The 16,196-nt window shown below is 41.9% G+C and overlaps 1 protein-coding gene and 1 long non-coding RNA gene across 5 annotated transcripts in view; one reads left to right on the top strand and one right to left on the bottom strand.

Moving 5' to 3' along the window:
- DHODH (dihydroorotate dehydrogenase (quinone)) overlaps window positions 1-2,191 on the bottom strand; it is a 13,211-nt gene extending 11,020 nt beyond the window's left edge. For 3 of the 4 annotated variants that reach the window (XM_019935584.3, XM_004314040.4, XM_019935585.3), the window contains exon 1: window positions 2,127-2,190. In XM_019935584.3, coding sequence (XP_019791143.1) covers window positions 2,127-2,147 — 21 coding nt within the window. In that variant the 5' untranslated portion in view covers window positions 2,148-2,190. Of the gene's footprint in view, window positions 1-2,126 lie in introns of all 4 variants that reach the window. The other variant, XM_033843966.2, reaches the window with a different exon arrangement.
- Window positions 976-16,196, top strand: LOC109550067 (uncharacterized). Its single transcript, XR_002176447.3, has 5 exons — window positions 976-3,482; window positions 4,852-5,490; window positions 8,981-9,097; window positions 13,929-13,975; window positions 16,107-16,196. It is a non-coding gene; the product is annotated as an uncharacterized lncRNA (long non-coding RNA).

The following is a 16,196-nucleotide window of genomic DNA, read 5'->3' as shown; positions in this document are numbered from 1 at the left end:
GACATGGGTTCAATCCCTGGTGCGGGAAGATCCCACATGTCGCGGAGCAACTAAGCCCGTGCGCCACAACTACTGAAGCCCGCACGCCTAGAACCCGTGCCCTGCAACAAGAAGCCACCGCAATGAGAAGCCCGCGCACCGCAACGAAGAGTAGCCCCCACTTGCCGCAACTAGAGAAAACCCGCGTGCAGCAACAAAGACCCAACGCAGCCAAAAATAAATAAATTAAATTAAATATTAAAAATTTTAAAAAAATCTTTAAGAGAGGCAGCATTGCCCCCTAGGGACATGTGGTGGGCACCCGGAGGAGAATGTTAATAGATTTAGTGAGCAGGAAGTCAGTAAAGTGAGAACGGTCCCTATCGTGTGTGACTTTTGAACATCCTACTGACATTCACTAGGTAAAAATATCTGTTCATATTATCTGAGCCTAGAAATGCAAACTCTATTTCCCCACATAAACACAATCTCCTGTGTGGTTTTCATCTGTATTGACTTTCCAGGAATGCAATTACCTTGTAGATTGAGGGATGACTATACTGTTTTGCACAGAACATTACCAAGAATCACTCACTGTTTCAGAAAATCCATGTGGAATGGTTCAGTGCTTTGCTTAGATGTTTGACAATAAAACATTCCTGTGGCACTAGAATTTCTAAGTAGAGGCTTAAACACCTGACTCACTACCTAGGTGACTCATGCCCTAATATTTATGGGTTGAAATACGTATTATTTTATTATAAATTTACTTCTCCTTTATATTCCAGTTAGGACATTATGTTGACTTTTTAAAATTATATATAGAAAGATTACATTATACATAAATTCCACTTCAGGATAATAAAGAGGGTTGCAAAAAAAATTTTTTTTAAAGGAGCATCAGGTCTTTTTTAAAAATTTTATTAAAGTATCATTGATTTACAATGTTGTGTTAATTTCTGCTGTACAGCAGAATGATTCAGTTATACATGTATATATTCTTTTTCATATTCTTTTCCATTATGGTTTATCACAGGATATTGAATATAGTTCCCTGTGCTATACGGCAGGACCTTGCTGTCTATCCATTCTACATATAATAGTTTGCATCTGCTAGTCCCAAACTCCCAATCTTTCCCTCCCCCACCCCCCTCCCCCTTGGCAACCACAGGTCTGTTCTCTAGAGAGCATCAGGTCTTCTTGGATCAAGCTCAAACATCGCTCATAAGACTTTTCTCTAATTATCACTGCCCAATGCTGAGTTCCTCACTCATTCATTCATTCAATCATTCAGCACATAGTGACTGTGCACTCAAGGATGGGCTACAGACCGAGTCCCTGCCTTTACAAGGAGTACAACCTCAGAAGGAGACAGAAATCAATGATCATGCAAACATATAACTGTGACAAAGCTATGAAGAAAAAAGTGAGAGAAGAACCTAACAATCAAAGAGGTAGAGAAAGGCTTCCTTGACCAAGTGCCTTAAAGCTGATATTCAAAGGATAAATAGAAGTTAATTAGGCGGCAGGGCGGGGCGGTGTAAATGCTCTCTCCACTCCTGGCGGCAGAGGAGAATGAGATGCACCCAGGTGATTTGAGTTTCGTTCCCTGAACAAGGAAGTGACCTGATCGGATTTGCCTTCAGGGTCACTCCTAGCCGTCAACATAGATCTAGTATTCATTTTTCTCGCTTCTCCTCCAGGAGACTGTAGGAACGCCCCTTATGTTGATCAACAGATTTCTGAGCGCCGTTACAAAGACCCTGCCCTAAACTTTTATCTAAAAGGGTTGGCACCATGTTTTACTGTAATTTCATTCCAGGTTGGATGCTGCACACACTGCTAGGCGATCCTGTGTTCACTAAGCGCCCTGTGCCTGGCTCAATAAAGGCCCACGTGCGCTGACACAGGTCGGCATCTACTCCGTTTACACGTCCGTTTACACAGTGACCACGTACATGTGTAAATGCACACGCATGATCATTTGCGGCTGTCCCCAAAGACACAAACGTGCCAAAGAGGCCCACCCTCTCGGAGCCGCCTCCCGTCCACACCTCGCCCAGGCTAGCCCTCCCTCCATCCTCCCCCCCGCTGCCTTCCCGCAAGTTCTCTCCTAGCCGCTGCAGGGCCGCACCAGCTGAACTCACTTTGAGCTGTCTCCACGCCATGCTCCTTCCGCCACTGGGCCCGCCTCTGTCTCGTTTCCATTGGAGCAGATGGCGGTGACTTCTCTAGTCTCCGCCCCTCCAGCTGCCGACTCGCCAATCGCTGGGCAAGAGGGTGGGGCGGGGGCCCCTCCGCGGAGGGAAAAGCCCCGCTCCCCTCCGAGAGTCTGATTGAGCGCTCACGCGCGGGCGCGATCTCAGCGTTCCCGCCCACCTTCTGGCGTCTTCGCTGAGCTTTGCGGAGGCTCAGCCGAATCTGGTTGGGTTGCTTAGCAGAGCTTTCCTGCATCCTGCAATCTGGAGAGAAGACTAACTGTATGTTGATTCTTCGATTCTAAGCTACACTCACCAGTTTTTTTGTCATTTAAGTTAAACATGCTATTGATAGTGTTTGTGCTTTAGATAAAGCATGGATTGAGTATATACCGGGCACTAAAAAGGGTTGAAATGATTTACAGTGCTGTGTAAGATACCTGAGTTGACTTTAAAAGAAGATTTCTTGAGCATCAGGTTTCACTTTTTTAAAATGCCTAAAACGTATGTATGTTTGTAAGGATATTGGGAAATTAAGACTGTGAACTTCGAAAAGTGAAAGTGTCCTGCACCCAAATTGTTCCATTGCAGCCCAGACTTGGACTCCTCTGCTCAGAAATCTTCCCCCCAAATTGCAAACTCTAATTTTCTTGGCGTTTGAAACAATTCAGTTTTCTAGTTGCAGTTCCCACTACTGTCCTTCTACCCCCCCCCCCCCCCACAAAGAGAGCATTATTTCTTTCTCTGTATAAATGCCTTCCACCGTCTCACCTCCATGCATTTACTCTCGTGGACGCTTCTGCCAAGATGCCTGTTCCATCTTCCTAGACATGGACACCCTTATATGTTCAAGTGCTGGAAATACATCTTCATCTGAATCATCTGAACCTTCACAGATTTAAGCTATACCTCTGTAGTGGAACTTTATTAACTACACGTGTTATGTCTTTTCTCCCCTAATTAGACTGTAAAATGTTTGAAAGTAGGGACGATACTATATTTCATCGTACCAGTCGTTTGATTATTGCATTGGTTTTCAAACTGAGGGATGTGTTCTTGGGGTTTACACTTCAGAGAATTTTTGATTTTGGTGTCCACTTCCACAGTGATTTTTTAAAGTAATGTAAGCATCATTTGGACCATTTGGATAACCAACTGAACCCTGAAAGCTGCCAGGCAATTTCACTGCCCACATTTATTTGTATTTGTGATCTCATTTTGGTGCCAAGAAAGAGAACTGGCTAAAATACATAGATGATGGATGTGCTACGGGTGAAGATCAAATGACATGCTCTATGAACAAAGGTTATTTATTTATTTTATTTATTTATTTTTGGCTACGTTGGGTCTTCATTGCTGCATGCGGGCTTTCTCTAGTTGCCGTGAGCGGGGGCTACTCTTCGTTGTGGTGCACGGTCTTCTCATTGCGGTGGCTTCTCTTGTTGCGGAGCACGAACTCTAGGCGCGCAGGTTTCAGTAGTTGTGGCTCGTGAGCTCTAGAGCGCAGGCTCAGTAGTTGTGGTGCACGGGCTTAGTTGCTTCGCGGCATGTGGGATATTCCCGGACCAAGGCTCGAACCCATTTCCCCTACACTGGCAGGCGGATTCTTAACCACTGCGCCACCAGGGAAGCCCTGGACAAAGGTTTTTCAGCAAATTAAAGAAAAGTGGTGAGAGAATTGATTCTTCCCCTACAGTACGAAGTAACGTGAATGACAAAATCAAAAGAACCTGTGCAGTCATAGGCCAGAGCTGTGTTTATCTGCTAAGTGGCTATTTAGTTTGGCAAAATTTGAATTGCATTGGTTTTCAGTTTTGTTTATATTTAATTTCTATTCATTCTTTCATCAAATATTTATTCTTTGGCTTTTATGATTATGTAAGAGCTTTAGGAGAGAGATTACGCCTAGTTTTGTGTATAAATATATTTAAGAAACAATACAATAATTTAAATCCATCGTAGGGGTCTGCAAGAATGGTTTTCTTTAAAAAAAAATACATTACTAAATTTTTAGCAACACTGACTTAGATATTCATCATCCTCTATCCCCTTACAGCTTAGACTTAGCAAATAAAGATCTATTATAAAGTTAAAGGTAGAGCCAGTTGTGTAGACACAGGTGGTGCTGCCCTAGCTATGAAGGCCCATTGCTTTATTGATCTCTGGCATTTGTTTTCAGCTTATAGGCGCTCCACCTGGGTCCTTAAAACAAAACCTTTTGTCTCCTTGACAAATTATTACCAATTTCTAAAAGAATAATAGTAATAAGATAAACCCACCAAGAATGTATTTAAAGGACCAGGCAGCTGCTGAGCCCCAACACGTTTTTTTAAATTTATTTTATTTTTTTTTTATTTTTGGCTGCGTTGGGTCTTCGTTGCTGCGCGTGGGCTTTGTCTAGTTGCGGCGAGCAGGGGCTACTGTTCTTTGCGGTGCGCGGGTTTCTCATTGCAGCGGCTTCTCTCGCGGAGCACTGGCTCTAGGCGCTCGGGCTTCAGTAGCTGTGTGAGCCTCTACACTTTTCATGTGCACAGTGCACAGAGAAAATGTTCTTCAAAGGAAGAACCTGGCTTTGGTTATACAGCACAACAGGTATCGTTCTAGGAAATGAGCTGGATAGCCCAGAGCAACATGGAGAACATAATTGTTATCAGCTTAACAGGTTTCATTGCAGCTTTCAGGAAGCAGAAGATTACTGTCGTGCTCAGAGAGGACACCCTGCTTGCACTTGGAACCAGGAGGTTCAAGACCTCCTCCGGGACTTTCTGGAAGAAGGAAAGAAGTGGTAGGTTGGGGAAAATTTAACGCTGCTGGGAAAACATCAAGAAAAAAACAACCCAGGTAAGGCTCTGAGGTTTAGTGTTTATGAAGGAAACTTCCTTACTTTTACTCTGAGACAAGAGAAGGAAAAAAAATTAAATCTTTCCCCTTTTGTATACAGAAAAAGCAATCACTTCACTTTGTTACCATCATTCCTCTGAAATATCTCCACTTTTGTGCTCCAGCCTTGGTTTGTCTGTGTCAGAAAAATGATGAGATTTTTCTCAGAGCCTCTCTAAAGTTAACTTACCTGCTATTTCACTAAAAGTGTCACGCGAGATTCTGAAATGGGAATCCTTTTACGGTCACTTTTTTTTCCTGGTAAATATCTCTTTATCGTTCTCTGCCCCACGTTTCCTAACAGAACCCTGGAGAGAAATTATTTGCCTCTTGTCTTTCTTACACAGATATTTTCAAAATTATGCGCCATAATCCTGTGGTCTTAGAGAAGAATCCAAGGCATTATTATATCATCATCTTCATTGAAGTCTAGGTAAATTAATACTAAGCCTTGTGATAATGCATAATATGAAAAAATAAACAATCTATAATTTGTTGGGGGGCAATCCTAAATTTCCATCTATTGGAAGCTAGCAGGATTTGGTCTTCATAGTTATATTTTTCTAAATGTTCGACTTTTGAGCACGAGGCTTATCTGGGTCTGGTCTCCCTGCAACAGATGTCACAGCCCACTGGGCCCCCATGCCCACCTGCATTTACCTGTTCTGAAACCCCAGTCGGATCTCGTCAAAAGTGGACTTGTGCTCACTGGGGCATTAGTTCATTTGCCAGGCTGTTAAGTGATGAGACCACATGCTGCTAAAGACCTAATTGTCACAAACTGATTGTAAACAAGGAGAACGTGTGAGAGCAGTAGGTAAAGAGTCTGTGAGTGATGGACGGGAGAGGCTTCCTCCTGCAGCCCCTCTGGTAGTTGGGCAGAGCCATTCCTTGACGTTCCCTTCACTTCCTGACTTGGTGGGCTGTGGGAGAAAGTGTACTGATAAACCCCATTAACCACATGTACCCCTCCAGTCCTTTTAGCATTTGGGCTTTAGGGGGAAGAACAGGAAACAAAGGAGGAACACAGAATACAGTGGAATAGAGGGGAGCTTGTTACATTTAGAGGTTTGCTTCTTCAGAGGTAGGAGGTGAGAATTAAGCAGGGGGTGTGCGTAGTTGGGATTTTTTTTTTCAATTAACGTACTTCATGCAGTAGTCACAAAGCATTTGTTCATAGCTCAGTGAATTGACAGAGAATTCTGAGAATTCTCAATGATGTCTCAGACTGTTTAGGTAAAAATTTTGTTGCACTTTTTTAAAAAAAATCACAAATACATTCTTAATAAAATATACAGCAGCTCTGGATGCTTCATAGAACAGAATACATTGCAATATTTCTCTATTACAAGAAAAAAAAAGATCACCTTCCTCAAATACTGGCTATTGAAAGGACCCAGTATTGCGAATTAATATATTTCGAGCTTCAAACCTCTCCTTCGTCAAGCTCTTTGTGATATCTTTGTCCCTTTTGCCATGATAACGTGCATGCTATTTTTAAAAATTAATTTGTATCGGAGTATAGTGGCTTTACAAAGTTGTGTTAGTTTCTGCTGTAAGCATGCTATTGTTAATGAGGCCAAGGCTGTGAGCATAATCGCTGCACAAGTCAAGTGCCCGAGTGTTTCGTTCTTACAAACTGCATCCCTAGAACTGGCAGCTATCTTACAACTGTGCACTTTTCTCATCATCACAGGAGTTTATTTCGCCAGACCCATCTCCAGGATTGGAAAAACAACCCCTAATGTAGTCTAAATAGTGTTGATTATCCATCCATTTTTCACTCTCCAAGAGTTGAGCTTTTAGACTTTCTCAGTTACTCTTGGTTTTAGAGTGAAGATGCATTTCCCAGTATTATTTTTCACGTACTGGCAAGAGATTTCTGCTGTAGAACATAGAAAGTTTGTGCAGAAGAAAATCTTGGACAAAAAGAATTCTGTTCGATTTACCCAAGCCAGTTCTGTAAATTCTGAGTCTATGTTCCGATAATGAGAGGAAGTAGGTCACTGCAGTGAAGAGCTGGAGCTGTGGAGTCGGGCTTCCTGGGTTCCCATCTTGTTTCTGCGACCCTGGGCAAGCAGCTTAACCTCCATGCAGCCCAGTGTCCTTCCAAGGATGGTTATGAGGATTAATTAAGACAATACAAATAAGGTATTAGAACAATTCACGGCATACTATAGCAATTATTACTGTTAACGTTATTGTGCAGTTTCAATTTTTTGTTCAAAGTTTACCTTCTGCTTCTAGATAGCTTCACATTCATGTCAAAGGTGAAAACGCTTTTGGAGATCCAATATTGGTATTAACCATTAATATCAGAGTGTTTATACATCTTACTATGAATTTAAAAAATGCCTCTTCCAAAATAGCATGCCGGTAGGAGATTTGTAAATGTTCAAATACTTAACGTTCAAAAAAGAAGTCTGATGCTTCATATTATTGTACAATACTACTTAAGATACTTATTGACTTTTTCAACATTTGAATAGTTGAACTCATTTTTCATTTACTTTAAAAATAAAAACACTTAAAGCTCACATGTAAGAGCATTAAGAAATTGGAACAGTAAACAAGTTGGAATAAAAAGTAACAGTTTGTGTTAAAAGTGGTGTTGTAATAGGGTTAATATTCCTCTTGTAAGTGCCAAGACAGCTGTACTGGTTGTGAAAGCTTTGAAATACTTCCATGCCATTGGTAAAGTAAAGTAATATTATAAACTCATTACTTCAAACTAACGATCATAGGATGATATGACAACCACTGATAAATGGAGATCTATCCTAGGGACATCTGAAACATATTTTTAGACCTATCTGCCATTCTGGCTAAGGTCGCAGTGTTGCACATCCTTTGAAACACTCTGCTTTAGGAGAAGCACCAGCATATCATTAGCTCAAATTACATACTTGCTACTACTTCTGAATAATGTAGCTTTGACTTTGGTTTTGTTGTTAGTGTGTTATAGCTCTTGTTTAAGTAGTACATGCGTGATGTTTTGATATTTATAAATTCAATAGTTTGTAATAAAATATGAAACACAAGTTCCCACAATCCCTAATGAAAAAATGGATCTAGGGAATAGTCACCAATGGCTGCTAGACTAATAGTTATTAGTTATCACACAGACATTATGTGACTCCTGATGGAAGTACTTGACACCACCTACTAAGCATTCTTATAGAAAGTAGAACTTGAATCTGATTAAGCCTCTAGAGCCAACCAGTTTATAAAAAGTCAGAACTGAGAGCATGTGAGATGGCACCATGGGAATACAGTCATCAAAATCCAGAACTGGGAAGCTTTACAGGATAAACAACTCAGGTTTTACAATAAAGACATGGCAAGATTGAGGGGAGAGAATGAGGAGGAAGTGGGAAAGGGCCACCCAGGAGAGTGGAAGTGAGAATGGACTAGGGAAATACTTCGATTACCAGGTAGGGTGAACGCAGGCCCCTCGTGGTTCATGATCCTGAATTTAAGCTGAGACGTAGTCAACGGGGTTGTATGATTTCTCCAGCCACGTTCAGCAGCGTGATAAGAAACAGCAAATATACACAGAGAGGCACCTTCAAGAATGCTGTTGCCCACCTTCTGAACTCTTTAATCTCTACCAATAAGGATTATCGAATACAAAGGAGAATCTTATGCTTAGAATGTAATTTCCTAAAGTAAACTGAATTCTCTGTCTTCTCACTGTTGACCCAATTGGTGGACCTAATTCTGAGATGTTGTGACTGTGCTCCAGAGCAGAAGACCTACTTCAGAACTCCTACGTTGTTGTTCTTTTTAAAAACAACTGGATAGTTATCTTTAATTTGTTTAACATATGTTTTAATTATCATATGTGTGTGTACTGATTATTTTATAGACTTCCACCTAGCGTTTTATCCTATAAGCTAACTTTTGCATTGGCCTCCAAATAGATGCCTTTTCAGACCAAGATGCCAGTTATGAAAGAAATGGGAATAATTCTCATTCACATAGGAAACCCAAAAGGACGAAAAGAGAAGTCACAATACCGAGAAACAAAATGACCTCAGGTAATGTGTAGTGAAATCAATTCCACCCTTAAGGGATGCACAAGACTTAATTAATGCCGAAATGTGTCCACATCACGGGTACTCAGTAAATATTCTTTACATTCTATTTTGTCTGATCTGAATATTGCAGTGTTTGCTTTCATTTTTTAAATTTATTTGTTTTTATTTTTGGCTGTGTTGGGTCATCGTGCTGTGCGTGGGCTTTCTCTAGTTGTGACGAGCGGGGGCTATTCTTTGTTGCGGTGTACTGGCTTCTCATTGCAGTGGCTTCCCTTATTGCAGAGCATAGGCTCTAGGCGTGCGGGCTTCCGTAGTTGTGGCACGTGGGCTCAGTAGTTGTGGCTCGCAGCCTGTAGAGTGCAGGCTCAGTAGTTGTGGCACCCGGGCTTAGTTGCTCCGCAGCATGTGGGATCTTCCTGGACCAGGGCTCGAACCCATGTCCCCTGCAGTGGCAGGCAGATTCTTAACCACTGTTCCACCAGGGAAGCCCTAAGAAAAGTTTTTTTCCCACAAAAGTTTCCATCAAAAAAGAGTCGTGTTAAAGCCCTTGCAAAGTCTTTCATATCGTGGTATTCTCCCTTTTTTAAAAAACAATTTTGAAAAACAAATACTATTTGGGGAAAATGCATGAGTATGAAATGACCTCAATCAATATCAATGTTGGCTAATTATAGAGATCACCTGACAGAATGGGTGAAAAAAGAGACAAATTTAAAGTGGATCTAGGGTTTCCTTGGTGATGCAGTGGTTGAGAATCCACCTGCCAGTGCAGGGGACACGGGTTCGAGCCCTGGTCCAGGAAGATCCCACATGCTGTGGAGCAACTAAGCCCACGCGCCACAACTACTGAGCCTGTGCTCTAGAGACCGCAAACCACAACTACTGACACCACGTGCCACAACTACTGAGCCCACGCACCTAGAGCCCGTGCTCCGCAACAGGAGAAGCCACAGCAATGAGAAGCCCGCGCACCGCAACGAAGAATAGCCCCCGCTCGCTGAAACTAGAGAAAAGCCCGCACGCAGCAACGAAGACCCAACGCAGCCAAAAATAAATAAAATAAATAAATTTTTAAAAAACTCTTTAAAAAAATAAAAATAATAAAAATAAAGGTGGATCTAGTGATATTCTTAGGGGTGGCAGCGCACAACTTCAAGGGTTGGGTGTCCTTGTCAACAAGCCCCTAAGTATCCTTTAAAAAAAGCAATTTAGAAAGTGTGATATTTGCAGAGACATTCTCTCATCTAGAGAGAATATGTATCTAAAGAACAAATGTAAAAATCAGCTTTTCTGAATACTTCGTAAATGAGTACTTGTGAGTTGGGAAAAAAGATAGTGATAGAATTAGACGGAAGTAAAGATGAGATATTTTGGAAAACCTAAATAATTCTGAAATTTCTTCTGGTTATAATGAAAGCAGTGATGTTGAAGATGCATTTGAAAAGTTTGAATAAAGCTATGTCATGAAATTGAGTTTCAGAAGAGCAAAGCTTCTAAATTAATATACTACTTTGTATAACGTGATTTTAATTATGCCTTTGTAAAACTAAATTACTGAATTAAATAAGTAGACATTTGTTTCACATCCTTCAAGTTTATATAGTCAAATTTGCTCAAAAATAACTTTAAAAAAATCTCATTGAGAAAGGAGGTAACCTTATATTTATGTATTTGGGGTCCTTTAAAAACTTTTGTGTCACTTTGCTTTGGGTGTGTGCCTACTAAATTTCATGTAAATGCATCTAATTATTTCACTCACTGAGAATATTTTTATAGTAGAGTTTATCATATTCAACTTTATTTTAATAACATGTCATTCCTTGCCTTGTTCTGTGCTTTCTGGTTCTAACGCTTCCATGCTTTTGTCTTTTGTTGAAATTTTGTTCTTCAGTAGTCTTGTGTTAATTATTTACCATCAAGAAGTTTTTTAAACACATTTTTTTTTTTTTTTTTTGTGGTACGCTGGCCTCTCACTGTTGTGGCCTCTCCCGTTGCGGAGCACAGGCTCCGGACGCGCAGGCTCAGCGGTCATGGCTCACGGGCCCAGCCACTCCGCGGCATGTGGGATCTTCCCGGACCGGGGTACGAACCCGTGTCCCCTGCATCGGCAGGCAGACTCTCAACTACTGCGCCACCAAGGAAGCCCTAAACACATTCTTATACTTATGTTTTTCTAGTTGTCGGGCTCAGGAATGAAACAGTCTCTCTAGAAATCCCCTCATCTGGTTATAGAATTATAGCACAGGTTAGTTTTTTCACCTCCCCACCCTCACTCACTAGATCTTGTTAGGATATTCTGTGGGTTTTATTCAGGTTATTGTTATAGTAAATAATTATTTTTATACTATACAACTTAAGAATACTTTTTTCACGCTTTTATCAAAGCCAGATTTCCAACAATAATTTAGAATTTATTTCTGTTTTAACTGGTTTCGTATTTATCACCAACCACTTTGTACCATAACTTCCCACTTCCGAGTTCTTAATTTCGTTTCATCTCTATTCCAGTTGTTTTTTCAAGAAAGATCTATTGGTGGAAATATTTTGGGAGCTTGTGAATAATCAAAAGGGGTCTTTCTTGTCCCTTCCTAATGTGAAAGGAAAACTTTCCCCAGACAATTTACTGATCTAGTAAGCTTTTATTCAGTGACGCATGAGTTGGGCAACATCCACTCTAGCAGACAGAAACGATCTCTTAAGAGCTGTACAAGGGGAGAGATTTTTATAGACAGAGATGAGCAGGAGCAAGGACGTTATACTGGGCATTTACTAAGTGGTTAATGCAAGTTTACTTCTCTTATAAGGAGCAAAGGGAAGTGATGGAGCTGGGTTATGTAACTTGTACTGGGCAGGCAGGCACTGACTGGTTGACTTTGGCCTTCCTTTCCTGGAAGAGCTGTTTGCTGATGCGGGGCTTAGCATGAGTGGCTCCATCTTGGGCCTGATCTGGTTACTTTAACATCAGTGAGGCATATGTTGGCAGGGTGTACAGTTAAAAGGTAGGATCAGTTGCTGTAACAAAGGCCAAAATGGTAGCTTAAACAAAATAGAAGTTCATTTCTCTTTTACATAACAGTCTGAGTAAGAGGTCTAAGGCTGAAAGGATCAGTGGTTTACAGGACCCAAGCTCTTCCTTGTTCTGCCATCATCAACTTGCAGCATCCATCTCAGGTCTATAAAAGCTGTTTTATCACCCTGCACTCTATGTTCACATTCCAGCAAGTGGGAAGGAGAGAGGGGTGGGATGGGGACTGATCCTTTTTTTTTTTTTTAAGGGCACAGCCTGGAAATTGCATCTACTACTTCTCATATCCCATTGGCCAGGACCTGATCACATGGCCACACCACTGCAAGCAAGGAGGGCTGGGAAACGTAGTCCTTAGCTGGACCGCCATGTTCTCATGGAAGGAAGGGAGGACATAGTAGAGAATAACCAACACTCTACAATGAAAGTGATGCAGTTCTTTCCTCACAGTCTTCCCCCTCAAAACTCTGTAGACATCATTGTCTTTTGGCGCTTAATGCCACAGTGGAAAAGATTAAGGCTAGCCACTCCCCCTTTTTTTTTCTGGTAGCCTTTTTTTCCCATATCAGATTGCTTGTAGAATTTTTTAATCCTTGTGCTACAGAAACTTTTTTTAGCATGCATCTAGGTTACTTTTCACCGATTTTGCCTAGAATGTGATGGGGCATATATACATCTTTCTTGGCCTATGAAAGTTTTATTCTATTCTACCCACTTATCCCTTCTATCTCATTTGCTCTGGTTTTGTCCCTGAGCAATGCCAGGTATCTATGTGCTATCCTGCTGGCTCCTGGCCTCCATATCTTTCCTGTCATTCTTTTAAGTGAAACGATGGTTTCCTATTTATCACTCTTGTACATTCTGAAAGAACTCCTGACATTTATCCTGCGTACCACTGATTTGACTTTTCCACCTCAGTTCTGTCCTGTATTACCTCCAACATGGATCTAAATTTTTCTGTAGCATTTTTGGTTTTCTTGAAATCCTCTACTATCATTTATTTCTCTTTTAATCTATCTCATTCTTATGCATATTAGCTTCAGTTGGTTTATCTTTAAGATCCTCTGTTTCGCAGTACAGACAAAATAAACCAGACTGTTTCAATTAAGGATGTTACACAGCTTTCTGAAATATTCTTCTGGATTTTGCTGTTGATGATTTTCAGAGCTACACTTTCCTGTGTCCTTTGGAGTCAATTCCCAGGTTCTAAAGTGCTATTCATAGGCTCCATTTTATTCTTTGTTTTTTTCCTTATCTTTTAAGGCAAGATCTGTCAAAACGCATTTGTCTAAGACTAAGAAATTGTATCACCCTACATTCAGCAGCCTGTTGGCTTATTTAGTGGTCATAACCCCTTCTCAGATCGACAGTTGAAGTTCTGGGTTAGTTTGCTGTTCTCAGCAAGCTGTCAACCTAATGACCCTAATCTGAGGTGAGGTTTTACTCAGCTCTACATACATTGCTTTAATTTTCACATCGTTGGATATTATTACACCGGTTCTCAAGATGAGAAAACTAAGAGGTTAAGTCATTTGCTCAAGGCTTCATAGTTAGAGTGAAAGGCAAACCAGCTCTGGACCCCAGATTTTTGACTTGTAGAATCCAGTTTCTGTTTTCAATCCTCCATCCTGTTAGTCAGTCTTCTGGCTTGTCTACAGATGTATCAACAGTGGGAAATGATCACTGTGGTTTCCTATATAAAACAGTTTGTGTTGTTTTTAGCCGTGAATAATCCAGGTAAAAGAGAAATATTTCTATCCTAAAACTTTTCCTTGAGCTTCATTGACTTTCTTTTTCCTATAGTAGCCGCTCATCTTTCAACCACATGCCACCAACCTGCTCGTGCTACTCTGGTAAGTACTGACCTTCACAGTGCGCATCTTGGAATATTATTCTTTTTGTCATTCTTGGTGGGTCCTGGCAGAACGCTACTCTGTCTCGTAGAGGGCTCTGGATGTAATTTTTGAAGAAGGAAAGGAAAGTACTTAAGTGCAGGAAAGAATCAGGTTTGGTGGATGCTTTATTAAAGAAAATTTGAAAGCCTCTGTTTGGCTTTCATGTTGGTATAGTTAGCACTTGTTGGTTGGTTGGTGGTTTATTCCCTGCTTCATCCCAAAAGAGGACTTGTGGCATCTTACCAAAATATATGCAATGCAATAAAATTTAATAATTCTTTTAGGGGCTTCCCTGGTGGCGCAGTGGTTGAGAGTCCGCCTGCCGACGCAGGGCACGCAGGTTCATGCCCCGATCCGGGAGGATCCCGCGTGCCGCGGAGCGGCTGGGCCCGTGAGCTATGGCCGCTGAGCCTGCGCGTCTGGAGCCTGTGCTTCGCAACGGGAGAGGCCACAACAGTGAGAGGCCCGCGCAAAATAAATAAATAAATTAAAAAAAATAATTCTTTTAAACAGGGAAAAAGAAAGAAATCTGAGTGAAAGGAAAATAAGGGTAGAACCTCTGCATAATCTATAAATTTCACCTTCAAGGGAATTCCTGGCAGACCAGTGGTTAGGGCTCCATGCTTCCACTGTAGGGGGCACGGGTTCAATCCCTGGTCAGGGAATTAAAATCCCGCAAGCCACTCAGCATGGCCAAAAAAAAAAATTTTCACCTTCAAGAAACTTCTCAGCCTTCTTGCGTCTGTGTCCTGCATAGAAACCTTTTAGTGGATGTCTAAATATAGATGCATATTTATTTGATCCAACATTAACTGCAAAATGTAAGTTTTCTAGCAACATAAAAGAGAACAGGGGTGAAATAAATACCCCTCAAAGCAGCATTTCCCAAGTGATATTCTGTAAGATAACAACCAACATTCCTAAAATGTTGCCAGAAGGAAGGAAAACAAAGGTTTTTTTGTTTTTTTTTTGCGGTATGTGGGCCTCTCACTGTTGTGGCCTCTCCCGTTGCGGAGCACAGGCTCCGGACGCGCAGGCTCAGTGGCCATGGCTCACGGGCCCAGCCGCTCCGCGGCATGTGGGATCCTCCCAGACCGGGGCACGAACCCGTGTCCCCTGCATCGGCAGGCAGACTCTCAACCACTGCACCGCCAGGGAAGCCCGACAAAGGTTTTTGACCTTAGGACTTCTCAGAGCCTTTCACGTGCCGAAGCCTAACCGCTGCGCACCGTCTCCGAGCAAACGATCTACACTGTGCATGTGCCTCCTCCTGATCTCCCTGCTTCCAGGCCCGGCCCCTTGCTGTCCCCTCTCAACCCAGCAGTCCGAGGGGGTCCAGCACAATCAGATCATCCTGCTGCTCCTCAGAGCCCCCCAGTATCTTCCCATCTCATGGAGAGTAAAATCATGCTGCTCTTGATCGCCTGACGTGACATGCTCTCTCCACCCCCGTCCCTTCCTCCCACCCCACCCCGGGATCTTCCTGGCCTCCCCCAATTCCCCCTTTTTCTCATCTAGGCTTCTTGTTCCTCAAAGCCAGCAGGCTGTGGCCTCAGGGCCTTTTCACCCCTCAAATGTCCCTCTCCAGTGTATTGGCAGAGCTCTCTCTCTCCCTATATCCAACTGTCAACAAAAATGCCCTCTCCTGATAGCTGAGCACCCTTTCTCTTCATCTGCTTACCTTTGTTTTTTTATGTTTTTTCCTTTACTTTATTCAGTACACGGTACAATTTGTGTATCTGCCACCATTACAAAGATGGAGGCTCCGTGAGGACAAGAACTTGGCTTGTTTTGTTCGTTGCTGTATCCTCAGTTCCCCAGAACATTGCTTCACATAGTAGATGTTTAATTATAATTTAGTGAATGGTTGACAGTGAGCCCAATAATATAAATTGTGAATTTTAAAGAAGGTACTATGGTTTGCCACTTTGTCAAAACTGTTAGTGCACAGGATCTTTTTGAGAGAAATGCCTGTTACTACCTCACAGGGCATAGGGGTTCTAGAACACTTTTAGAAGTACTGCCTTAATTATTCATCCTTTGGTATAATCATATTCAGCCTTTTCCTTTGCATATTTTAATCTTTCAGTCCAAGACCCCGTGCCATTCCATCAGCCCATTTCCTTCAATACCACCTGGAGTCACACAGCAGGGAGTATCAGTCATGCCTGTACCTACC

Source organism: Tursiops truncatus, chromosome 19 (assembly GCF_011762595.2).
Source record: "Tursiops truncatus isolate mTurTru1 chromosome 19, mTurTru1.mat.Y, whole genome shotgun sequence".
Classification (NCBI taxonomy): Eukaryota; Metazoa; Chordata; class Mammalia; order Artiodactyla; family Delphinidae; genus Tursiops; species Tursiops truncatus.
The sequence above is the reverse complement of the archived record's forward strand: the minus strand, read 5'-3'. Positions and strand labels throughout refer to the sequence as shown.